The following is a 27,590-nucleotide window of genomic DNA, read 5'->3' as shown; positions in this document are numbered from 1 at the left end:
ATCTCATTCATAAAACAGAGGCCTATAGCAACAGAACACAAACACTGATTTTTCTTACCAAGTTAAAGGGCTTACAGAGATGGGATCTATACTTAATTCTCAGACCACCAGACAAACTAAGTTAGAAAAGTTTGGCCACTGGATAATGTTTTTCAGTTACAACAACCCTAGAAGATTGTAATCTTTGCCAACTAAAAAAATCATCCACAAATTCCAGAAGTGTCATGTAAGTGCTCACATACATGGAGCCCCTAAAAGACTAAATAACCTATAGACTTTGATGCAGTGACACCATTACTAGGCCCAAGCCCCAGATATATCAAAGAAAAGGAGTAAAGTCGCATATGTACAAAAATATTTGTAGAAGCGATTTTTACAGCAGCAAAGAACCAAAAGTAAAGGGGTGCCCATCAACTAATGGTTGAACAAGTTATGGTATTTGAAATATTCTATTACATGCTATATACCCTAAAAACTGGTGAATAAAATAGTTTCAAAGAAACCTAAAAACATTTATACAAATTGATAGAAAGTGAAGTGAACTGAATCAGAAGAATAGTTTATATAAAAAGAAATAACAGTATCAAGTTACCTTGAAGGACTTAAGAACTCTGATGAATACAATGACTAACCACAATTCCAGAGAATCAATGAGAAAGTACCTGCCCACCTCCAGACTGAGAGGTGATGGATTTAAAATATAAAACAACACATATTTCTGAACATGGCTATGCAAGAATTTATTTTGCTTGACTGATTATTTATTTGAGGAATTTTCTTTTCTCTTTTTTTTTCATGGTGTGGGGGGAGGGAAGGTTGAAGGGAAAGAAAAAAATTTGTTGTTTTAAAAAATCCACTGGATCTGAAATCAAGAATCCTGGGTTCTAATACCTGTCCTATGATTTTAATGTTGTGTAATCATGAGCAAGACCCTTACCTCTGGACCTGAGTTAATTCAATTCTAAAACACAGGAAATAGTGTAGACAATTCTAAAACGTAGGAAATAGTGTAGACAAATGCTATGGTTCCATCTAACACTAAACCTATCACCTCATCTGTTATTGAACTGAAGTCACTTTCTTTCCACTCATTCTAAAGCTTATCTTCAATTTCCAAAAGTAAATTTCCAAACTCTTGAATCAAAAGTTATTAATTGCTTTATTTAGTATACATGATTGTAAATTTTCTAAGGACAGCATTTTGCCTCATTTATTGAGCATTACAAATATCAAATGAGTACTGTAAATAAAATCGAAGCATGACTCAAAACTGAAGTAAATTTTCCTTTCTCATAGATACTGTACACCTAAAATATGTTCATGGAAAATAACCTCTCATCCTATAAACATAATGTGTAGTACTCAGTTTTCATGATAGAAAACTAGCAACATTGCAAGGTTTATTATCATTTTTTTAATAGCCACTCTATGTTCATTTTGCACTATTATTGAAAAGAGAAGAGAAATTAGTTTCCATTTTGACTATCAGGAGTTCAACAAAATGTCATTTCTTTGTGATAACATAATTTATGTTTTCATTTCTAGGAACATAAAGTTTGTAAATGAAAGGAGTTTTAGAAGTCACCCAGTTCAACTCACTCATTTAACAGATTATGAAACTGAGGTCCAAAAGACTAAATGATTTACCCAAGATTACACAACCAGTAAGTAAGTAGAACCAGGATTTGAAGTTAGAATATAGTGGATTTCCTGGGCACTAATCTCTAATCCCTAAAATAGTTCTGTCCCCAGAGTATATGGATATAAGCCAGGAATATCTCCTTTGCCCATTGGTAAGTCCATTTGAACCCTAACTCTAAATCCAATGCTTTTTCTTTCAAACAATGCTGCCTCCAAATAAAATCACTCCAACCTAAATGAGACATGTTTTTCTATACACTATAAGAAAATCTACAAATCTGGGAAATCTGAGGACATAGATTATTTTTGTCACAAAGAGAACTGAAAGCTAAAATTTTAAAATCTTTTTTTTGAATTTTTAAATTTTTTAAATTTGATTTTAAATCTTAAAATTTCTTTTAATATTACATAAATTTTATAAAACTCTTCTTTTTAGCTGGTACTTTAAAATGCAATAATCTTGACCCACTCAATCACAAATGTTATTGCGATATGATGAGAACTCAAAGAAATCTAAATGAAGAGGCCAACTACCAGAGCTATTTAGTTTTACAGGAATATATAAATCTGGCATTCCTGATAAGAATAGTATCTAGAGAACCAAACATTTTAGTGCTATATAAAGTGAAATAGTAGTTACTATGATTCAAATGCCTGTTTCTTTAGAAATAGCCAAAGAAACCAGACATACACATGTATAGCCTACATATATACATATACACATATATGTTATATTTATATATTTTTTTATTTGTATATGAAATCACTTTCACAAATTTGATCTGAACGGAAGACAGAACCCTGCCTGCTACTTCCTACCTATACTCACTGAGGCAATTCACTTTAACATCTCTGATCTTCAAATTCTTCATCTATAAAATGAGAGGAATGAACTAGAGGACTCTAATGTAACTTTAATCATATGATTCTATGATTTATACAAATAACTCATGTATATTTATACAAATAGTTCTCAATACATTGAAAATATCAGGCCCTATATATTCCCTGTTCTTTAGCACATTAGCTTACAACTTCACATTATTTAAATGATCATCTGCCCAAAGTCTCAATAGAAGAAACAACAATTGTCCATTTCATGATCCCAGGTTAGCAAATCACTTTGCATTCAAAGATTCCACCCAATGGGGTAGTGATATTCCTAGTGCATCCATCTAAAATCTAGGAAGATTTATGCAAACAGACATAAAGTGAAGTGAGTTGAATCAAAAGAATTATTTATACAAAAACAAGCAACATTATAAAGATACCTTTGAAGGACTTAAGAACTCTGATGAACACAATGACTAACCTCAATTCCAGAGAGTTAGCAATAAAGTAAGCTACCTACCTCCTCAAAGAGAGGTGATAGATTTAAAATACAAGAAGATGGAGGCTCTGGGAACAGAACTACTCTAGAGGTGAGTGTTTAGAATTCAGCTGCCCAGCAATGCCATTTCTGTTCAAAGTTAGAATAGGATGCCTCATGAAGGAGAACAAGTTCCATTATTAAAGATCTTTAGGCAATGGCTGGCTGATCGTTTGTTGATGATATTATGAAGGGAATTCTTGCACTTAGCAATTCTTGCACTTATTAAATCCTTGTCGACAACTTCCTGTTCAGACAATTTCTATAATTTTATAATTCTGGCCCAATCTATATCAATTTCCAGGCAATCACTAACAAGGTGTTTCTATGAATACTTTTAGGGATCCCTAAAAGGTAAGGTAGAGGGAGCAGTGGATAGAGCACCAGCACTGAAATCAGGAGGACCTGAGTACAAATCTGGTCTCAGATATTTAACACTTCCTAGTTTTGTGACACTGGGCAAGTCACTTAACCCCAATTGCCTGAGCAAAATAAATAAATAAATAAGTAAAAACAATTTTTTTTTTAAAGTTCCTGAACTTCCTAGGACAAAACATTCCCTATTTTCCCAAATGTCCCCCCCCCCAACCAGAAACCAGGCCAAGGGTGGCTAAGGCCATTGCAATGACGTGGTTCTTGAAGTTCTAGGGACCCAGAATACTGAGTAGTGAAACTCTTTACAAATACCAGTGCCACAAACACTTGCTCCCTGATTCACAGTATGTGCGATAATACACTACTCATCTGATGGTTCACGCCCAAACCACGGGAAAGTGACAGCATCTCCAAGTTTAGTTCCCAAATTCAGAACAAAATTATTTTTGTAGCACAATTTCTGTATTCTAAAGGATCATATTAAAAATAATCCAAATAGGCCATCTTCTTAAAAGATAGAGTAAGGTTGAAAAAAAAGAAAAATATATAAATTTTCTGTTGAGAAACCAAAACTCAGGAACTGAAAAGTCTCCTTAGTTCGATCAGTGCATCACCTACAGCATTTCTTTCCAAGTATCCAACATTTTTTCTACCTCTTCTTTTCCTACCATCACTAAAAAAAAAAAAAAGAAAGAAAGAAAGAAAGAAAGAAAACCAAAACCTTGTAATCAACATGCATAGCTAAACAAAATGACTAAATATTTAGTCGATCATCCTTCTGTCAAAAGGTAAAATCATGGTCGAACTTTTCATTGATCAGAGTTCTAGTCTTTCAAAATTGTTCGTTTTTACAGTGTTGTTATAGTATAAACTGGTCGCCTGGTTCTGCTCATTTCACTCTTACAAGTTTTTTTCAGGTCTCTCTGAAATTCTTCATCATTTCTTACTGTACAATTATTATTCCATTATATTCACCAAACATAATTTGTTCGGCATTCCCCAATTAATGTGCATCCCCTTTACTTGCAGTTCAAATTCTAGCTTGCCACTACAAAAAGAACTGCCAAGAATATCTTTTGTGTGTATATATATATACATATATATATATATATATATATATATATATATATAGGATCTTTCACTCTTACTTTGATATCTTTTGGATTTAGGCATAATAGTGGTATTGGCACAACATCATTTTGGCAAAAAATAAAAAGAAAGAACAAGAAGAAGACTGAATGACATCCTAAGCACTTAATAAATACTTGTTGACTTAACATCCTATTCAAACAGATTGGATATGACTTCCAACTCTGAGAATCTATAATTTTATAATTCTTTATAATCTATCTCTACATCCAGGTAATCGTTGACAGGATAGTTTTAAGAATACTTTTAGAGGTTCCTAAAGGTTCTGGTAGAAAAGTTTGAACTAAAATAAATCCCTCACCTGGATTTCTTAGGAAGAAGAACCAAAAGTACCCCATTCTCCCAAATATCCCCCAGGTCAGAGCAGGAGTGGCCAAGATCAGTTCAATGATATGTCCCTGAATGGCTGAACGAAAAAATTAGAAAATTGGAAAAAAAGGAAAGAAATTTTATAACGTAAATTTTTGCAATCTTCTGGGAAATTGCTAGGAAGCTTTCACCTTCTGCTAGGGCTGTTAGCACATGGCACAGAAAACAGATTGAACATATAAGTACAGGCCCAAAACCAACTATATCCCTAGCTAAAACTATCTTTTCCTCTCATTATTTTTACTTGTTTCATAAGCAGAGAGAAAAGGCCATAATATAAAAATAAAAGAATTAATCATAACTTACATTTATGTAACATTTTAAATCTTACAAACTGCTTAACAAGCATGGTCTTAATTGATTATCAAAGCCATCCTATTGGCAGATAGAACAATTATTATAATCATTAATATTATTATTTTACAAATGAGAAGATGTAGTTTCAATGAGGTAGAATAATTTGAACTACTTCACATAGCTAACAAGTGGAAGAAATGTTAAGTTTTTCTCTAAATATCTCAGCATGAGGACATGGTTCTCAGAAGCTATGCCAGCACTAAAGGCTATTACAAGAAAGAATGACTTGAAGGATGAGTCTAGGGAAGTGCATAGAGGGTCATCACCAAAGAGTTATTTGGCAATGAAGGGATTTTTTTACCACAGCAATTCATTTTTTAAAATATACAAAGCGATAGGATGTTGCAAGCTATATCATTGTAGGAAGTGACCACACTGATGAAATCATAAAAGTTTTAAAGTAAGAAGCATTAAAGTATTTATAACTATGTATCATCATCTGAACATAAGTCATTCTTCATATTTCCAAGATAAATTGCATCATTTGTTTGGGTTCTTAGGATATGGCACTGCAGAGGACTCTAAAGATTATCTAGTCTAAAATCAACATTTTATAGATTAAGAAACTGGGACATGAAAAAATGAAATAATTTACCCTAAGTCAAACAAAAAATAGTACAGGTAGAATTCATCTTCAGATCTTCTAACTCCAAATCCAGTAGCTTTTTGCCCTATACTATATAAATGCATGGTACTTCCTCTGATCACCACAGCAAAATCAATCCAGTTTTCATACAGTAGAAAAGATTTTCTAAAACTAACAGTGGGGAAAAAAGGAGATGTGGACAAGAAGAAAAAAGGCAAGAAGAAAAGAGGTATGATATCTGTCCTCAAGTATTTGAAGGTCTAGCCTAGGGAAGAAGGATTAGATTTGTTCTTCTTAGTCCCAGAAGACAGAACTAAAGAAAATGGATTGAAGTCACAGATCAGATTTTGGGAAAACATCTAACAATCAGAGTTATTAAAAAATAAAAGGGACTGTCTCAGATTCCCACTCACTAGATGGCTTCAGAGAATAAGTGCATGATCATTTGTCAAATATGTTCTAGGGGGCATTCCTATTCAAATTATGGGCAAGACCAGAAGAATTTTTAGGTTCTTTCCAAAAATGGGATTCTATGATTCTGTGAATAATGTTTCCATCTTTTGAGGATTTCTCAATCACATATATCAAACTCAATTTTCTCTCTTCAAGTTTGGAAAATACTATTTTTAAACTCCTAGCTAATAAAGGAAAATAACCTTTCCTCTGTTCCTGTCTCTTCTGATAAACCCTTCTCCCCTAGTACAGGTAAAAATCCCATTGCACAACTGCCATATATTCTTTTTTTGGCTATTCTCTGGCATGAGGTTGTAGGTCTTTATTCATTATACCATGCAGAAAATCCCACTGCTTCATTTTTTTTTGCACTCTAGATATTCACAGAAACAACAAAATGGGGGAAGGGGGAGTATTCTCAATTTCTCTCCAATCTGTTTTAAAAAAAAAAAAAAAAAGGCCTACCCTAGTCATTTGTGGGAAACTTTGCACCAATATATTTTTTTCCTCTCATAAACCTTTCACACAACCCTGTGAGTAATTTTTTTTCTGTTCCCACCAATATAAATGGAAGAACAGAGGCACAGAGGAACTAAGCGACTTGTCCATGTCTCAGAGTGATGAATACAGAACTAGAATTGACATCTTAGTTCAGCATTTTTTCCACTCAGTTATTTCCCTTGCCTCTCTCGAAGCAGTCCCTAGGCAAACAAAGGAAACTACCTACTAAAAGAAAACTATGTTCACTTCCTGAACAACAAAGGAAATTGGATACAAGAATTTCAGTCATCATGTTTTTAAATGTTTGGGGAAAGAGGAGAAGCTGAATACGGGTAATATAAGAAAAGGAAAAATAGAGAAGAAAATAGAAGAGGAAAGATGTGGCAAAAAGCATCAATAATTTGACCTGAAATTATGTCTTAGAAATATAAGTAAAAAGTCATATGGCTGATCTTTGAAACAAACAAGTGAAAATAAATATACCCCGATAACAATGCATCTCACTACAAGGCTTCATAGTTAATATAAGTTGTAATGTAAATAGAATGATAGATGACTTGGGTTCAAATCCCACTTCTGCTGATACTTACTAGCTGTGTGACCATAGGCAAGTTCCTTAACCTTTATAAGCTTCAGACAATTCTTTGCTATAGGTTGGTTTTGCCTATTACCTCATTAGGAGGCTATATACATTTATCCCATTAAAGGTGAAATGTCTTCAGAGATTGAAGGATATTTTTTGAACATTATCAATTGTTACAAATCTTTCTGTTAAGGATAGATTTTAAGTCAATAAGAAACAAAGGAAAAATAAGGTATTCCAGCTCTAGTGATTGAAGGATATTTCTTGAACGTTATCAATTGTTACAAATCTTCCTGTTAAGGACAGATTTTAAGTCAATAAGAAACAAAGGAAAATAAAGTATTCCAGCTCTACGATAGCATGATGTAGGCCCCAAAAGTATGACTATGAAACTAACTCTTCAGAGCAATTCCAAAACCAGTTACAGACGTGTTTTGTGCAGTGAAAGCAACTCTGGATTAAGTTGATTGCCTTCTAAACAGACAAAATTCATGTGTATATATAAGTCCAGGTATGCCCATTTAAAAAATCAGTCTCCTGAGCTTTATATTTCCAGTCAAAAGTTTGTCACTAAGTCCATCAAGTGCATGCAATGGGAAGTTTTCAATTCAATCAATCAACCCACAAGAAATATTGATTTGGTCCCCATTCTGTGCTAACTCCTGCCCCAAGGAGATTCCAAGTCGTTCATGACCTTGCCTCCCATTATTTTTGGGGGGGACGAACCTCCGTCCCCAGTCTTTCCCTCGCCATTCCACCACTAAAACCCACTTGACATTCCCTGAGGTTTCATGGTGAGTTATTCCACAAAGGGAGTGAATACTCTGGTTGAAATTCAGATCTGATTGCTTAACAGACCTGCGTTCACAACGCTTTCTTCCCTGGCCCTTCCACCTCCTTTTCCCTTTTTACCCTAAGCCGTGTATGGGTTCCTTTCTCACCCACCCCCACTCCATCCCTCGTTTGAGCCCAATATTCTGCCTCGCTGCTGCTCCCTCCCCCTTCTCCTCATTACCACCGCAACCCGGAGTGGAAACTGCAGACTGAAACTCCCCTATGGCTCTAGCAGCGAATGCTGGGCATGCTCAGTAGCCCGGCAGGCTTGGACGCCACTGACAGTTCTCCGCCTCTGATTTGTCGTTACCCCCCTTCCCCCACCAGGAGATACTGAAATGTTTATTTGCAAGGTATAAGGCCTCTTTTTCCCAGAATGACCCCGTTTCAATTTTATTTCGCTCCTTTAAACATTTTTTTGCAAATCTCTTAAAAGCTCTTGGGGAGAGACGTGGAGGTAGCTTTTTTCAGCACCGCGGACAGCGCCGCGCTCCAGTCCGCGACCCCCTGCAACCTCAGCCTCCCACCCCCCACCCCCTCCACCGGCCGCCCCAGCACCCTGCCAGACTCTGCCTCCCTGCTGCGATCGCAGCCGCAACTCCCTCAGCTCCCCACCGGAGGCCGAGCAGGGACGCCGAACCGACCGCTACTTACACTGCTCCGCTTTGGTGGACATGGTGCGGCCCGGGTGGCAAGGCTTTGCCCCCAATGTCTCGGTCTTGCGGGCTCCCTCGCTCCGCCAGCTATGTGGCCAGGAAATGAACGCATCCCACCCCCCTCCCACCTCCCCTCCCCTTCTTTCCCCCCTCCCCTACGCCCTTGTCGCTACCATTCGGACCAAGAGCCCAGCAAACGCTGGAATCCCTCCCGGGAGGTTGGGGAACCGCCCCCGGGGAGATTAATGCGATTTGCTGGGCGGCCGAAGGTTTCCTGTCCTTGTTCCCCTGGGGTTGCCCGCCTCGGCGTGGGCGAGAGAACCCAAAGAGAGGCTGGGAGAGGGAGACAGAAGTGGCTCCTAGTGAAACGGGGAAATGGACTCGACCGGATGGGGGGAGGGAGCAGTATTTCCATTCATAAGGCGAAAGGAGAGGATGGGAGTTTCCCAGAGAAAAGCCTCTTAAAGTGGCGGAGTCCCCGTGCTTTTGGGTCCCCCACCGGAGTCCTCCCCGGCTGTAGACCCTCCTCCAGTGAGGCCCCTCAATGGCTCAGCGGGCGGGAAAGGGAGGGGCACAGGTGTGACCCATCCTTAGTCCTAACTGCAGGGGAGGATGGGAGGGATGACTTTCCTAGGGATAGCGAAAGAGGACAAGCCTAGAAGGGGGAACATTGCTTCTGAGACAGCAACGACAGGAGATATCGCTCTCTCTCGCTGTCGGCAAGGGTTCTTTCTAGGTTCCTTCCTAATAATAGATGGCATTTAGATAGCTTCTTATGGTTTGCAGAGTGCTTTAGCCTACATTATCTCGTTTGATCCTCACAACAAACCTGGGAAGTGGGTAACGTAGACGGCCAAAGCTTGAGAGAGAAAAGTTCCGAATTCGAGTTCTGGTTCTGCCTTTATGTGTGAGATCTTGCATAAACCACTTGCTTTTTCCTGAATTTCAGATTTTTCATCTGTAAAATGAATTCTGGGTAGTTCTCACATCCCATATACTTCATTTTACAACTGAAATACAAGAAAAATGAAGTATCTTCTCTAGTCAGGGTCATATGGCTAATAAGCAGAAGAATCAGAATTAGAATCCAGGTTTTCTTGTTCCAAGATCAATCATCTTAACGAGAAACCACAATTCGAAATAGATCTTCTTACCTATGGAATGTAAAGGAATTTATTGAGATTTTTTTTAATTGAATTGAATTGGAATTTTTTTGGAAAAGTCTTAAGGGAATTGGTTGTAGAAATAGGTTTTGATTTTGAAAAGAATAGAAGGGTGAAAAATTAGGAAAGGAAAAGAAAGAGATATGGCCAACTGAGCAGGGAAGCACCTTTTTTCCTAACCTGTGGTAAAAGGGGTCGAGGAAAGAGTGCCAGAAAGAGATGGAGAGAAAAGAGGAAATAGAGAAAGAACAAGAAAAGGAAGAGGAAATCAAAGCAATATCTGCATAGAATCCTTTTTATCTCTAAACTTAGGTATAAATGTTTTGCCATTCAAAACCTTCACAACCTGACTCCAACCTCTCTTTCCAGCTTTATAATGTATTACTTCCCATCATGCAGGCAACAATCCAACCAAACTGCTCTTCTTACTTTTTCCTATATCACTTTATCCTTGCTGCTTTTGTGTTGATTATTTACTATACCTAGACTGTATTCCCTCCTCTCCTCCTCTTAGAATCCTTAATTTCTTTTAAGACTCAAGTTAAGTGCTACCTTCTTCATAAAACCTTTCCTATAACCCCTCAGCTGCTAGCACCTTGTGCTATGCCAAGCCCCATTTGTCATTGTTTGGGTCTTGATTGACTCAGATTGAATGTAAATAGCAATCATTTCTGCTTTGGCCAGAAACCCAGGTCTTCCCCTCCCAGATATATTGATTTAGATAGATTTGGGGGGGGGGGAGCAGCGAAGACTAAGTGAAAAAGGAGATTCTTTGCTTCGATTGCTAGCTATTCTTAAACCACTGAAGGGGGCTTTGTCATACTGAGACCAGTTAAAGACCTTAGCTTTAAAAGATCAAGGTCTCCCACTGTATCCAGGGCCATCTCCAGCCATCTTGCCACTGGACCTAAATGGCTTTGGAAGGGAAAGTGAGGCAGGTGACCTTGCACAGCCCTTCCTCACTTAAATCCAATTCATTTGCATATCATGGCATCACCTCCCCTAAAGTCATGGTCCTCTTTGAGAATGAAGGACAAACAACGTCATCAAAGTTTTTTTTTTATTTTTCTATATATTTGTACCTATTGATATATGTACACATTGTTTCCCCCAACTAGGTTGTAAGTTCCTTAAGAGTGAGCCACACTATCACTTGTGAGCACAACTAGCATACTACCTGGAATATAGTAGATCTCAATTTGTTGACTGGCTGATTGACTGAATGGAATCCTTTTTGTTCTCTTGACATTAGTTATGAAACTGTTAAGAAGTAAATAAGGAATTGCTACAAGGTCAATACAAATGCAAATAAGACTAAATAACCTAAAAAGAAAATGTCATAGTACCAGATCAATAGTCTATCAGCTCAATACTCTCTCTAATTATGGTCATATGTGTGTGTGTATATATATATATATATGTGTGTGTGTGTGTGTATGTATGTATTTATATATGAACAAAAGCATGACTCACTGACATTCGACTTCCCAAAGAATTTACTTAAGCTTGTCATATAGACTTGTTATATGATGATTATCACATACATATTGTTATTATTTAATGATAAAGCTGATTTTCTTTGGTAATTTATAGAAGCAAAGGATTACAGCAGGAATGAATAGTGACATATTTCAACATGCAGGAGGAGGACATTGAAGATCAAGCATTTAATATGCTAGCAAATGTGGAAAATAGACATACATATTACTTCTTGTCAGAGGAAAAATGAATGACCATTATTTAAAATAAAACATTAATATTAATTTCTATGCTATGTTTAACAAATATTCAAGTGAGACAAAATAAATTCACAAAGATGAAGCAGTGTCATCAATAGTTTTGACTGACACAAAAAGTTATGATAAAGATTAATACTTCTAGAATTATAGAATTGTAAGGGACTTCAAAAGTTATCCAAACTCCCTACCCAAAAGGTAAAACCCCTCTTTAATGTTTCAAACTCTAGACTCCAAGGGAACACTTCTGTTAAGTGAAACACATTACCCTCCAAGGGCGATCCATTCTATTTTTTATAGCTCTAGTTCTTAGAGAGTATTTGCTTATAATAATAACTCAGTCTTATATAATGCCAGCCTATGAGGCAAATGTAAAAGTATCATTTTTTCCACTTTACAGATTAGGAAACAGATTCTGAAAAGCAGAATGGCTTGGTCACGATCACAATGTTAGCAAGTGTCAAATATGGGAATTTGAACCAACTTGCCCAGGAATTTATCCAACAGACCATGTTATCTCTCCTGTCAGATTTATTATATCCTGCCAAAATCTACCACTCTTGTAACATCTACCCAGTGGTCTTATTTTTCTTCTGGAACCAAGCAAGAAAGGTCTAATTCCTTTTCCATACAACATGTTTTAAATATTGGAAAACAGTATTAAATTATCACAAAATTTTTTCTTCTCCAAATAAATATTACCAGTTTTTTCCAAAGAAGAATTGTATGGTAGTTTTTCCAATTATCTTGTCATCCTGGTGACTCTTCTCCAGACAAACTCCATTTTCTCAGTATTGATATGCAGACTGCAGATTAATTTATTCATATCAATACTGAGAAAATGGAGTATTCTCTCCAACAACATCTATTCTGAGTTCATATCTTTACAATAGCCATAGAGGAGTCCATCCAATATTCTATGAATCTTTCATACTTTTTCTTGATGTCATGAAGATATCAATAGAGTACATGGGCTATTTGATGGTTATATCTTGCTCTCATCATGTGAGAAGTCTATATTTTTCACTCATACATTTCTTCAATGACACATTTCACTCAAATTCTCTTTCATAATTTATTTTATGAAATATGTCACAATCTACTCATAGCTACCCTATCGTTTATCTCAAAACTGGATATAAGAGTCTAAATATGATCTGACCCAAAAAAAATATCAATTCCAATGACTGGACATCATAATTTAATTGATGTACATTTCTCCATATCCCATATTTGTCCAATTTATTTTTTGCAATTCAAATGCAGAACTTTTAAACTAACCCTATTAAATTTAATCCTGTTAGTTTCAGTGTCATTCAAACCTGTCCTTGGATTCTGATTCTGTCATTCACTGTATTAGCTAAACACCACCAAGTAAAGAAGTAGCCAAGAAAAAGCCAAAGGAATACCAATCAGTAGAGACTAGAATGAAATACCAAAGGATGAACTCAACAAATCAATAAATAAACATTTATTAAGTGCTTAACACATGCTTATCTCTGTGCTAAGCACTGGGGAAACAAAAGAGGCAAAAAAAAAACCCCACTGTCCTCAAGGAACCTGCAATCTAATGGGGAAGATAACATGTAAACAATTATACAAAGCAAGCTATATACAGGACAAATAGGAAATAACAGAAAAGACACTAGAATTAAGAGAGGTAGGAGAAGGCTTCCAGTGAAAGATGGAATTTTAGTTGGAACTTAAAGCCAGAAAAATCATTTGATAGAGTGAAGAAGGGAGAATGTTCCAAGAATGGGGAATAGTGAGATAAAGTAACCAATAGTTATGTCTTGTCCATGAAATAGTCAAAAGGCTAATGTCAAGGGAAGTAAAGTGTAAGAAGACTAAAAAGGTAAGGGGGGAAAACTATGAAGACCTTTGAAGGCCAAACAGAGCATTTTGTATTTGATCCTAGAGGCAATACAGGAATTTATTGAATTGAGGGAGGAAAATAAAATGATCAGATCTGTGCTTTAGGAAAATAACTTCACTGACTGGAGGATGGATTGGAGTAGAGAGAGTGTTAAGCCAGACAGACCCACCAGCAGGTTATCACGATGGTCCTAGCAGGAAGTGGTAAGGGTCTGCACCAGAACGTGTCATTGTCAGAGCAGAGAAGGGGCATATTGGAGAGATGATGGAAAGGTGAAATTGGCAGACCTTGGCAATATATGGGACGTAATATGGGGGGAAGTAGTATGGAGTGAGAGAAAGTGAATAGTCTAGGATGACTCCTAGGTTTCAAAGCTTGAAGAGCTGAGAAGAACTACCCTAAAAAGGGAGGAAGAAGATAGGGTATGGGGGCAAGATGATGAGTTCCATTCTGGGCATGTTGAATTTAAGATGTCTACACCCAGTAGGAGATGTGAGATTAAAGTGAGAAGAGACTTTGAAGCAGGTAGATCTAAGACTTGAGATAGAGATGCTAATTAAACCATTGAGAGCTGAAAGATCACTAAATGAAGTGGTATAGAAGGAAAAGAGGGCCCAGGACTGAACTCTGAGAGAAATACCGAGGGTTTGAGGGTATTATCTGGAGGAGAATCCAACTAAAGAGACAAAAAAGAGGGGTCAGTTAACTAGGAAAACTGGGAGAGAATGGGGTCACCAAAACCAAAAGAGGAGACAATTTCAAAGAGGAGAGGCTGATAAATAGTATTGAAGGCTGCAGAAAGGTCAAGAAAAATGAGAACAGAAAAAAGACCATTGGATTTAGCAACAAAGAAATCATCAGAAATTTTGGAGAAGACAGTTTCATTGAAATATTAATTGGAAGCTGGTTTGTAAAGGGTTAAAAAGAAAAAGGGAGGGAGGAAAGAAAGTGGAGATACTTATTGCAAATAGGCCCTATCCAAAATGGAGGCTGTAGGAGGAACTGACTAATTAGAGAAAGTGGATAATTCTTCCAGGGAGACATTCTAAGGTGAATAGGCTATGGGCATAGTAAGCTGTTCAAAGTAAGGGGATCCCAAGTGCTAAGGGAAGTTCTAGGATGAACCAGCAGTATAGGGAACATGGTTTTGAAGTCCAGAAATAATTAGGAACAAGACAGGACCAGGAGACAAATGAAAGTTGGATTCTAACCACATGCAGAAACTTATTTTCCATATTATACTAGTTAAAGCAAGGTCAATTTAACAAAGTTACATAACTTTGTAATACAGTTATATAATGATAGGTTTTCTGTACATCACTCTTTTTTTAATGAATGAAAAAGCACTTATGAAACACACTGTGGGCAAAACATTGTACAAAGAAATAAGAATACAAATAGAAAGGTAATTTAGCCCTACTTTCAAGGAGTTTTTATTCTTATGGGTAATAAAATATAAGCATAAAGTTTCAGCTGAAAATCAAACAAAAAAATCCCAGGGTTCTTAGGGTGGAGCAGCAAAACAGAAGATTTCTCTTCTTTAATGTCATTTCCACTGATAAAATCATATCAGTTTCTGAGACTGAAGCACTGAGCAGGGACAAGGACTTTGGTTTCCAGAACCTCCTTTCCTGAGCCTTTAGTAATTGTGGCTATTATTTCTGCTCTTGCAGTAATTCAGTTGAATCTCCACTCAATTCATTTCCTTCTTCCTTTTCAAGATGATGGCTATGGACACAGTGCTAGAAACATTGCTGTTTCCAAGACTTTTCTCAAGGATCCTAAGCTGTCTCCACTAGAGTAGAGAGGAGATAATGGTCAAGGATTGGCTTGGCACATGGTGCCTCCTCTCTCCCTCTGTCTGGCTATTTCTATATTGCTTTTCACCACAAAAAGTCCTAACAAGGAGAATCAGAGTGCAATTATTTCTTGATTATGTTTGGTTAAGTAGAGCAAAATTCAATTTAAAGGCTCTTCTACAACAAGACACTGATACCTTTGTTTCAGTTCTCTGACTCTAAATATATCACAAACCAGGAAAATGCACATTTACCAAAAGCATTCTTCATTGTGATAGTAGACATGTCTTTTAGAGTCCAAAAAAAAAGAGGAATATGCTATAGATAGTGAGAAATAATAGCACTTTATGGTACACAAGGTACTTTTTTCCAACATTTTCATAAAGTAGATAGTGAAAAAAAATTCACACTATTTCTAAAATGAGGAAACTGAGACTCTGAAAAGTCTCATATGCTTTGACCATGACAACACAACTAGTATCTGAAGTTGTTCAAAGTTCACCTGACGATAAGTATGTCACTTTTCACTATGGCTTGTGGGTCCTGACCCCACCATTTTATCCCTGCTAATTTCCCCCTCCTCGTGTGCCCTAACCTGCTTCCTACTTGAAATTGCAAGCAGCTTCAAACAAGTTGTCAAAGTGCTGTTTTACACCTCAATTCAGAGAATTATCTTAACTGCAAAATTCTAAACACCCAAAAGGGCACAATGAATGAACATACTCAGGATAAGTAAAGCAGTTTAAAATTTTAATACACTCCCGCAGAAGTGGGTGTGAAAACTCCATATGAGTTCACACACTGATACAGAAAGGAGAACAAGCTCTAAGAGTAAGTCTTACTTCTTTCTCCCTTCAGAGTTCTGGTTGGCGAGCCCTTCTGGATACAATCTTGCTCCTAGACATGTTCCCCTTCCCTTACCTCTCATACCCACAAAAATATTGACTAACCCTGCCCTTGGGATGTGTTGGTTAATATGTATGAGGTTCATTCATTAAGCATGTTTAATGCAAAAAAACATGCATTTAGTCATTGACCTCAGCCAATTTTGGCCAGCTTTAGGTCTGGGTCTCCTTATCAGAAATTGTGAGTTAGCTAGCTTCTTGACTCACAAGGTGATTGGTTGAAGATATCTTAACAGGATGTTTCATCCCTCGTTGTTGTCCTTGTTAGCAATATTTGCGGAAACCTATCAACATTGTTTACTCAGATATGAAGTAATATCTGCTCAGAGCCTTGGTAAGTTACTATGATAGAATGCAAATATGAGAGATTTTACTACTTTTAATCAGAATTTGTGTTGAACTCCATATCCTAAGTAACTAGGTAAATAAATTCTTCAGCTTGCAATCTGCTTGCTAATTGTTTATTCATGTATAGGATTAGGTCCTTAAAGTACATCATTCTTTCAAGATGAGGATAAAATATATCTTCAAAGGAGGAGAATAGGATAAAGATAATAAAGTTTTAAATTCTGATGCAGTATTCTTTGAGAAAGCAACAAAAGTAGATTAAGAAATAGTTTCTACATATATTATACTGTGTATGTTTTGTGTGTGTGTGTGTGTGTAATAAAGTCTTTAAATATGATTTAGTAATAAATTCTTAAAATTGGATTAAGGATTTACATGTAAAATTATATTAATAATTGCAAAATTTTTAATCATGTTATTTTGCTATTAGGAAGTCTTTCTCTGATAATATTTGGAGACAGAAGGGCTGATTTTCCAAGTTAGACCCTCTTGGATCTTTTTTCTTTCTTCAATCTGTTGATAGCATTGTCTAAGATTTAGGTAAAATAGTAAAAGCAAGTGAAACTGAAATTCTCTGAACTTTCAAGTGAATTATGGGATTTTAATCTGATGATCAATTGTTTTTCCAGCTATTAGGATTTACTCCATAATTTTTGAACTGGTTTTCACCGCATGAACTAGTTATTAGAATTCCAAATTTAGGAGGTTGTACTAAATGACACTGTATTATTACTATCATATTTTAGTTGTGTTAAATAGGACTGTCTTCAAGTGACTTTTAAGAAAGGAAATGACTCTTAGTAGAGGAGTCCCCTCCAAGTTATACCGACAATGATGTTCATTCCAGAATTTTCAAGGGGAGATATTTTCAAGGACCAGAGAATTACATGGGACAGCTAGATCTCAAAATGTAACTTCTGATTACATGGACATTGATTACCAGGAATAAGGAAACGATTTTAATATTGATGATCATTGTTTTATTACTTTGACTTTAATGTTTCATGTTGCTTATGTTCACCTACAAGAGGAGGATGCCTAAATTCCTTGTATTTATTGTTTGGGAATCAGGGCCATTCCTTCTGCAAATTCTGTTCAACTGAAAGCTTGTCTTCTGTTTCTATTAACCTCACTTTATCCACATTTAAGAAAATAATGCTGTTTGAAACTGATCAAGTAGAAGCCAAAAGGAAGTTTGAGCTTCTTAAAATCATTTATTTATCAGCTACACTAGCTAAATGGTGATATATAAATCTCTCCTTTCAACTAATCCATTGTGAACACTCTATTTTAATAGATTAATCTATAATCTGACTTAGTTTACATATTTTACAATGTTTATCTCCTTAAGGGATGTGTGAGATTAGGATTATTTTTAAATGTTCAACTTTTAAGACATTGAAGGGACCATGCTATTGTGTGTTTTCGTTTTTTGTTTTTTTGGTGATTTGGTGGCCAAATACATGGCCATAGTGCATTTGTTTACTAGTTCAAGTTTTAATCCCTTGATTTATAGCTTTCCAAGACTAAGTAGGACTTTGTGCCTTCCTTAGGATTCTTCACTATTCTGTACAAATCCTTGGTACAAATCTTGACCTCTAAGAGCACCCCTGACCATGTTATGGTAAGAATGTGATTTCTGAGGCTCCTATTTTATAAGGATATTGTACTTGTATAAAACAAAAGGGGACAATTATGGTTCCACCATCGGTTCACCTGTTAGTTCCTCCCTACTGTATGCCCTGACTCTGTTCCCACTTGAGATTGCATGCAACCCAGAATAAGGTGTCAACATGTCTTGTTTTGCGTCCTGATTCCAAAAATTAGTTTAACCTCAATATCCTCAGTTCAATGGACAAACAGATATGAAATAAGATCTGTCCCACAGCCCTAAGAACAGATACTCCAATCCCACTACTTTCTGTTCTATAGAAACACTGCTTCCTTCCTCAACTGTGTGACTCTACTTAAGTGCCCCTCACTGGCAAACTTAATTTAAAATATCTGGTCTGGCTATTAACTATCTGTGTCTATTCAGGTCACCAGGTTTTCCCATTTGTAGATGACATTGTAAATGGCATAAGTTCCAGAAGTCATTGTTATTATCCACCTTCAATAATTCTTTATAGGGCTGGAAAGAGCCATTTACATCCAGAGAGAACTATAAAGACTGAATGTGGATCAAAGCATCTTTTTGTTGGTATTGTTTGTTTGCTTGTTTTTGCTTTCTCATTTTTTTTCCTTTGATGTGTGTGTGTGTGTGTGTGTGTGTGTGTGTGTGTGTGTGTAGTAAGACAAGTATGGAAATATGCTTAAGAATAATTGCACACAAATCTATATCAGATTGCTTGATGACTTGGGAAGGGGAAAGAAAGGAAGAGAGGGAGAAAAATTTGAAAAACAAAGTTTTGTGAAGGTGAACATTGACAACTTTGTATATATTTGAAAAAATAAAATATCATTTTAAAAAACTTCATAAATACTGATGGACTAATTTAATGGATTGTGTGATAAGATTATTTTCCTAACAACTTCTTTCAGCCCCAGCTTTCCTGATATAACTTCTCCTGATTCTCTATAAGCTAACATAGGTTAGATCCAGAACAAAGCTATTCCTGAGACTTGATTAGACTCAGCTTCTCTGACTACATCCTCACTACATATCTTTACTGTGTTTAGACAAAGTAAACACTCTTATGTTAAATGTTTAATCACCTATGGGTACCTCATTTCATCCCAAAATGGAGTCTGAAAGGCTGACATTAGAACCACACCTTCAGCAAACTGTTCATGGCAGAATGACATAAATAATGACTTTCACACCAAAAAAGTCATTAAAAACAATTCACAGGGGAGGATTCTGGGAAGATGGTGGAGTAGGTCAGGAAATTTCAAACTCTCCAGATTTTCCCCACAAATGGAACAAATTTGTGGCTCAGGGCAAACATAGACTGATGAAAAATCAAGAAAATTTGGGGCAGAACAGGGGCCAGGATTAACCCAAGTGCAAACCCCTCCAGGTTAGCGACACAGAAACATCACTTTGGGGGGCCTAGGTCAGCAGGAGTCATAGAAACTTTCACCTCCCAGACAGCTTGAGGAGATGGGGGAGTCTCGGCTGATGAAGAGCCCCAGGCCCAGCTGCTCTGCTGAGAAACAGCTGCTGCTGAGAAATGGCCCTGAGCCAGAACCAGCCCCCAGTGAGTGCAACAGGGGAGCAGGGACAATACTGGTTGGGGGTATAGGAGTGCTTACACTAATACTTATCCTTAAAAAAATGAACCAGCAAAAAAAAAAGAACAGCACCACAGAAACTTAGTAGGGAAAGAGGGAAGACCAAGGTTCAGCTTAAGAAGAAAATACTGGCAAAAAGAGTTTTTTTCTATCCCAAAGAGTAATGGTATATGGCTCTGTGTCAAGAAAGAATTTGGAGAAGAACTCAAAAGATAATTTAAAAAGCAAATGAGAGACATCAAAGAAAAAATAAAAAAAAATAAAAATAAAAACCATCCAAAAAAACAAAGAAAATTATGGAAAAGTTATCCAGCTAGAAAAAGAGATATAGAATCTTAAAGATGAAAATAACTGTTTGACTGTGCATACCCTTTGATCCAGCAATGTTTCTATTAGGCTTCTGTCCCAAAGAGATGATAAAGGAGGGTAAGAGACCTACATGTGCAAAAAAAAATGTTTGTAGCAGACCTCTTTGTAGTGGCAAGAAACTGGAAACTGAGGGGATGCCCATCAGTTGGGGGATGGCTGAATAAGTGATGATATATGAATGTTATGGAATATTATTGTTCTATTAAGAAATGATCAGGAAGATGATTTTATAGAGGCCTGGAGAGACTTACATGAACTGATGCTAAGTGAAATGAGCAGAATCAGGAGATCATTGTACATGGCAACAAGACTATCTGAGGATCAATTCTGATGAACGTGGCTCTCTTCAACAATGAGATGATTCAGACTAGTTCCAATTGTTCAGTGATGAAGAGAGCCATCTATACCCAGAGAGAGAATGATGGAAGCAAAGTATGGAACACAACATAGCATTCTCACTCTCTCTGTGTTGTTGTTTGCTTTCATTTTATTTTCTTTCTCATTTTTTTCCTGTTTGATTTTTCTTGTGCAGCAAGATAAATATATAAATAGGGACGCATATATTGGATTTCTACCATGTTTAATATATATTGGGTTACTTGCCATCTAGAGGAGGAGGTGAAGGAAAGGGGGAAGGAATTGAAACATAAGGTTTTGAAAGGGTTAATATTGAAAAATTTTCCACGTATATGTTTTGAAAATAAAAAGCTTTAATTAACAAAAAAGAAAAAAATAATACTTTGAAAATTGGAATTGAGCAAGGGGACTCAGTAAAGTTATGTGATCAAGAAAAAACAAAATAATATAAAGGATGAAAAATAGAATAGAATGTGAAACATTTTATAAGAAAAACAACAGATCTGGAGAACAGATCAAGAAGAGAAAATATAAGAATAATTAGACTAAAAAAAAAAAAGAACCTTGACACAAAAATGCAAGAAATAATTCAAGAAAATTGTCCTAGAGTGATAGATCATGAGGGAAAAGTAGAAACAGAAAAAAAAATCACATATTACCACCTCAAAGAGATCCTTCATGGAAGACATATAAGAATATTATTGCCAAATTTTGAAACCCCCAGATCAAAGAGAAAATTATGCAAGAAACAAGAAAAAAAATTCTATAATTAAAATTGTACAGAACTTATCAGCAGCACAATAAAAAGATCACAGGTTCTAGGATCATATATATCAGCAATCAAAAGAACTAGACCTGCAGCCAAAAATATCATATCCAGCAAAATTATCTATAATACTAAAGGAAAAATGATGGACATTTAAAAAACTTGAAGATTTTCAGGACTTTCTAACAACCAAACCAGAATTCAGTAGAAAATTTAACATATAAGAGCCAATATCCAAGATTAATTTTAAGCAATTTAATGTTAACAAATTGTTTATGTTTTCTACATGGAAATATGTTTATGATGACATCAGGAATTGAGTAGCTCAAAAGAAAGAGTCATACAAATTAGCTGCAGACTAAGAATAGACACATGGGCATTAGAGGAGGAGGGCTCATAATTCTGAAAACTTACTCACACCAGGAATAGGCAAAATAGACAACATTATATATACCATTAAGAGTATAGTACCCTCCAAAATCTATTAAGAAATAAGGAGGGGGCAGAAAAACAGAGGGGAATGCAAATGGATGTGGAGAGATAGGAAAGAAGAAATGTGTATAAGCACTATGACATAGAATCAGAAGCTGATTTTATTAAGAAAAAAAGTATGGCTAGTAGTCATTGATCCTATTAGAGTCACACTTGAAGATTCAGTTAAGAGAGAAACTTACATTATATGTCAGCGATACTAATACTGTTTTAAATGCATGTTTATATATGGGTAAATGCACATGTGTGTATATATGTATGTGAGTATATGTAGATGTACATGCATGTTACCCTATGTATGTGTGTGTATGTGTGTGTGAGGGGGCGTAGGTCTATTTTAAACATGATTATATTAATGGAGAATATGGATCATTCAATCAACAAAAATTCATTTAAATATTTACTATGTGCTAGGAAGTGTACTAAACATTGGAAAAATAAAGACAAAAGCATAGTAATTCCTTCCCTAAAGAAGCTTACAGTCTAATGGGAAAAACAATATTTACTTTTATAGAGATATACAAAAAACAAAGTAGACATAATGTAATCTTGAAAGGGAAAGCACTAGGATCTTGGGGACATAAAAGGACTTTGTGTAGAAGGTAGATTTTTACTTGAATCTTAAGGGAAATCAAGGCCTCTAAAAGGCAGAAGTGAGAAAGAAGTGAATTTCAAAAATTGGGGAAGTTCCATGCAAAAGCATTGAGCCATGAGATGGACTTTCATTTGTGACAACCAGCAAAAAGGCCTGTTATGGTCAGATTTTAAAATACATAAGAGAAAATTATGTATAATAGGACTAGATACAAAGGATAGGACCGGTCACAAATCCCTTTAATTATCAAAAAGAGGAGTTTATAGATCAAGGGAGAGGTGAATGGGAGTGGAGGTTAACATGGTCAAAGCTGAACTTTAGAAAAATTATTTTGTGGAGATATTAGAATGGGGAATAACTTCAAAAAGGGAGGTCATTTGGGAGCCCAAGTGAGAAATAAAGAAGGCCTGGATTAGGGTAGTGGCTATATGAGTGGAGATAAGGGGATATAGATACAGGTATATGAAAGATATTGTGCAGATAGAAAGTATATTTGGCAATTGATTGGAGTAAAATGAGTAAGAGTAAGGAGTTAAAGATGTCACCAAGATTGGGAACCTCTATCACAGGAATGATGGTGATGTTTTAAACAAGAAAAGGTATATCAAGCTATTTATAATAGCATCTTGGGGTAGCAAAGATCTAGATACAAAGGAGATGTCTATCTGCTGGAGAACAGCTAAATAAACTGTGATATAAAAGGGAAATGAAATGTTACTATGTTTTAGGAAAAGACAAATAATGATGACTAAAGAGAAACATGACTATATATATATGTATGTATGTATGATATAAAGTGAAGTAAGCAGAGCTAGGAAAACGATGTACACAATGACTACTACAATGTAAATGATGGGGGGATGAAGCAAGGAATGGCATTTTGGATATGTTAAGCATAAGATTTATATCTTATAACATCCAGTTTGAAGTGTTTACTAGGCAGTTGGAGAAGAGAAACTAGAGATCAGAAGAAAAGTTACAACTATATAAAACAGCATAAAGGTATTAATTTAATTGATGGAAGCTGATGAGATCACCAAATGAAACAGGACAGAGCTAGGCAGCACACACACTCAGCAGGTATGACCTAGATAAAGATCTAGCAAAGGAGGCTGAGAAAATGTTATCAGAGAGGAGAAGAACTGAGAGAGACAAGAGTCATGAAGATCTAGAGAAAAAAGGGTATCAAGAAGAAAAGGGTGTGTCAAAAGTTGTACAATGGTCAACAAAGATAAGGATTGAGAAAAGATCATTGAGATTTGACCATTAAGAAATTGTTAGTAACTTTAGAGAGAACAGGTTCAATTAAATGATGAGGTCAAAAGTTCTACTATAGGGAATTTTTAAAATGTGAGAGAAAGCCAAGTGGAGACAGCTATTGTAAATGTTTCCTAAAATTTAGCCACAAAAGAGAGGAGAGCTACTGGACAGTAGCTGATAGGAGTGGATGGATCAAGTGAAGGTTTTTATAGTATGGAAGAGACATGAGCATGTTTGTAAAAGCAGTAGGGAAAGCAACCAATTGTCAGGGAGATAATGAAGAAAAGTGAGTGGAACTATATATTATGCAGGAACTGAATTAAGCCATTAAGCTATTCTCCTCCAGAGATTGAAATGGTGTAAGGGTGATTATGCCCTCCCAAGAGTTGGGGGAAAATGTTTGTATGTTTCTTTTTTTATGACCTAAAGGTAAATACTCATTTGTAAAAGATAATCTACTAAATTAAAGAGAACCTGGGTACAAGAGACCTTTGAAAATTGAAGGAAGACAATTGCTGTGGCTTTAGCCAATAGCAGACTACACATCCTTCAGTCCTCTTAAGGATAGTGGGGAACCTTTGAGGAGAGGATGAAAAGTACCACACCTGGCCTTCAGGCAGTGGAGACTAGGGTAATTGCTGTTACACTATAATTATTGCATCTTAAGTTTTTTTTGTTATTGTTAGTTTCTAAATATTGATGTCCTTGATTGTCTTTTCCATGTTCCTGTTGAATTTTATCCTTTTTTTTAAGTTTGTATTTACTTCCATTCCTGCTTTCTGAAATATACACAATATAAACATTCTCTCAAAGTCATCCATCAAATCATTGCTTTCAAATAGACCCAGACCCAACCTTGTAGACTTCTTTCAGTGGCTGAGTCTGCAGAACATCAAAATTGATGGCAAAAATAATTTAATCAATTATAAATTATATATATATATACAAATTATAAATCTGATCTATATAATGACCCCTTTCCTCCTTCCTCTTAAAAATGGGAACAATTTATGAATTAACAAGATGCCTTCATATCTTGAAGACAAAGCTTCAGTCTTTCAACATTGTCAGTGCTGTATAGAATCAAACAACCTTAGAGTTAGAAGAAACCTCAGAGATCATTTAATTTAATATTTCTTATTATTTTCCTATTTTCCTTAAAACTGGTTATGTAAAATCTTTGGTAATATAAAGATGTTATAATGATGAGAGCTAGTGGAGTATATTGAATAAAGTGCCAGCCTCTGAATCAGGAAAATTTAGATTCAGTTCTCCACTCTGATACATGTGAAATCTTAGATAAGTCACTTGACCTTTCCTACTTTGACAACTCTCTAAAACTATAAGATACAGAACACTTGCTGATATGCATTTGTTAAAGGGAGTTTCCCCATCTAGGAGTTCCCTATACTGATAAAACCATAGCTTTGAATTAATTTGAAATTTGAAACCCCCCAAAATATTAATTCCCTTAAGATTCTAACAGATATCAATAGCTTATATTTTTTAATTCTTGAAAAACCAAAATATTTCCTTCTAATTCTAGAAAAATAGAAATTTCTTAACATCTTCATGAATCACTATCATAAAATTTTTGTCTTCAACAAAATCCCTCTTCTCATGGTTTTATTTGGCATTTGTAACATCAACCCAAAAATTATTTCCCAAGTGAACTTGGAGCATCAGTCTCCAAAGTGCTATCTGATATGGTTCTATGAGAGAAATCTCTTATTAGTCATCTAAATGTCTACTTATCCTATGTGAAAAAAATAACATACATAAATAGCCACTGAATATGAAAAAGATTGCCATGTTATTGATGGTCATTAGTTAAGAAGGAATTCAACTTTTTTACCACAAAAAAATGGGGTCAATAAATATTTCTTGTAGGTAGCTTCCAGTAGCTAACAATTTTCTCATAAAATCCAAAGTAATTTTGTTTCAATTGGTACTATGATCTTTTTTTATTTTACTAAGAATCCATTTTCTATAAACAACCTCAAATCTAGATTTCCAGGCAGGCTGCTATGCTTTTTAAAGTTGCTTTTTCTATGAGGCACAATAGATACTTCTGGGAAACAAAACTAGAGTTCTCTCAGTCATTGAAACACTTTTAGTAACTTTCTGGCAGGCATGTAGAAAGTTCAGGAAGGAATAAAAATAAAAAACAATTAAATTCTCAAATTTTCAAGTTTTTCATGTTTAGCAATTCAAATTAAGAACTTAACAACTAAGTTTGTGGACATCATAAACCATATCAGATATAATTTCATGTCAGTAATTCAGGAAACCAAGTTTTAAATCACAAAAAAACAACTTCAAATCTTGCATAGTATTTACCCTAAAAAAAATTTTTTTACTATAAAAAGGAAACCTCAAATTCTTTTCAATTGTCTTATCCTGATATAAGGTATAGAAAAAATAAATTTGTTTCTTTACCATAACTGACTTGATTTTGTTGTAAGTCTCCATTTTGTAACTGAGCAGTTATGTAAATTGTTTTTCTGTAGCATTATGCCTTAAGTGGTACAGTTTGACAGTGACATATGTGATCCCCAAATTTAGTTAAAAATAAAAAATTACTAATGATGTGCTCCCCACATTTGATAAACAACTATTAATGATGTGTTCCTCAAATTTGATAAACAACTGCTAATGACCTATATACCACAACAACTCATAAACACTTGCTAATGATGTTAGTTTTGATTAACAGCTTTCTTTCATTAAAAACTTTGGTAATCAATCATCAATCAGAATCTGAGAGTAACCAGTTAATCCCCATAATTAGAACTATAAAAAAAAACCCATCAAAATATACCCCTACCTCCGTGTCTTCTGCCTATCTTGGTTCAGTGTATTCCCCGCATTTAAGACTCAACCATCCCCTTATTGTGGGACAGGCAGGTGGCACAGTGGATACAGAGCAAGACTTGCTGTTCAAATCTGATCTGAGGTATTGTCACTTGTCACTTAAACCTATTTGTTTCAGTTTCCTCATCTGTAAAATAAGCTAGTGAAGGAAAAAGCAAACCACTCTGGTGTCTTTGCTAAGAAAACAGCATATGGGGTCACAAAGAGTCAGACAAGACTGAAAAAATGTTTGAATTGAATCACTCATATAAGGTTGAGAGCAGTGCTGATCTATTTGACAACCATCTCAAAGAGACACATGGCCTCCAGGTGGCAAAGAATCAACTTTGTCATTGAATACCAATACAAGGCGTGCTTATTAGAAAACCCTAGGAAATTAAAATTGTTCCTAGTGGGTTTATTGTCTGTATTATTTAACATAGAGATCAGCAAATGTTTGCTGCACAAGGGCCAAATAAGGCCAGCCACCTATTTTTGTAAGGTCTGAAATCTGTAAGGCCTGTCATAATTTGATGATCCCTGATATAACAGATAAAATAACATTTGTATGTATTTGATTTTTAAAGTTTTATTACTAGGGGCAGCTGAGTGGTGCAGTGGATAGAGCACCAGTCAGGAGGGCCTGAGTTCAAATATGGTCTCAGACACTTAACACTTCTTGGCTGTGTGACCCTGGGCAAGTCACTTAATCCCAATTGCAAAAATTTGTAAATAAAATAAGTAAAATAAATTAATTAAATAAATTAATAATAAGGAAAAATAAGTAAATAAAGTTTTATTACTAACATTAAGAAATTTAAATATACATAACTGGGTTTCCATCACAGTATTTAACATACATAATGGTACATAGATTCTACATGTGTGTCATCATACTGAAATTCTCAAAGGTATTGCAGTAGAATTGAAGCTTTGGCAGGTTACTAAGTTGGAAGGCTGTAAT

At 35.7% G+C, this 27,590-nt stretch overlaps 1 protein-coding gene across 10 annotated transcripts in view; it reads right to left on the bottom strand.

Annotated features, from left to right (window-relative positions):
• Positions 1-8,986, bottom strand: part of UNC79 (unc-79 homolog, NALCN channel complex subunit) — a 300,682-nt gene extending 291,696 nt beyond the window's left edge. For all 10 annotated transcript variants that reach the window (XM_031952318.1, XM_031952320.1, XM_031952321.1 and 7 more), the window contains exon 1: positions 8,872-8,986. In XM_031952318.1, the coding sequence (XP_031808178.1) occupies positions 8,872-8,893 (22 nt within the window). In that variant the 5' untranslated portion in view covers positions 8,894-8,986. The remainder of the gene's footprint in view (positions 1-8,871) is intronic.
• Between the last annotated feature and the right edge of the window lie 18,604 nt (positions 8,987-27,590).

This window comes from Sarcophilus harrisii, chromosome 2 (genome assembly GCF_902635505.1).
Source record: "Sarcophilus harrisii chromosome 2, mSarHar1.11, whole genome shotgun sequence".
Classification (NCBI taxonomy): domain Eukaryota; kingdom Metazoa; phylum Chordata; class Mammalia; order Dasyuromorphia; family Dasyuridae; genus Sarcophilus; species Sarcophilus harrisii.
Note: the sequence above shows the minus strand (reverse complement) of the source record. Positions and strands in the feature narration are given on the sequence as shown.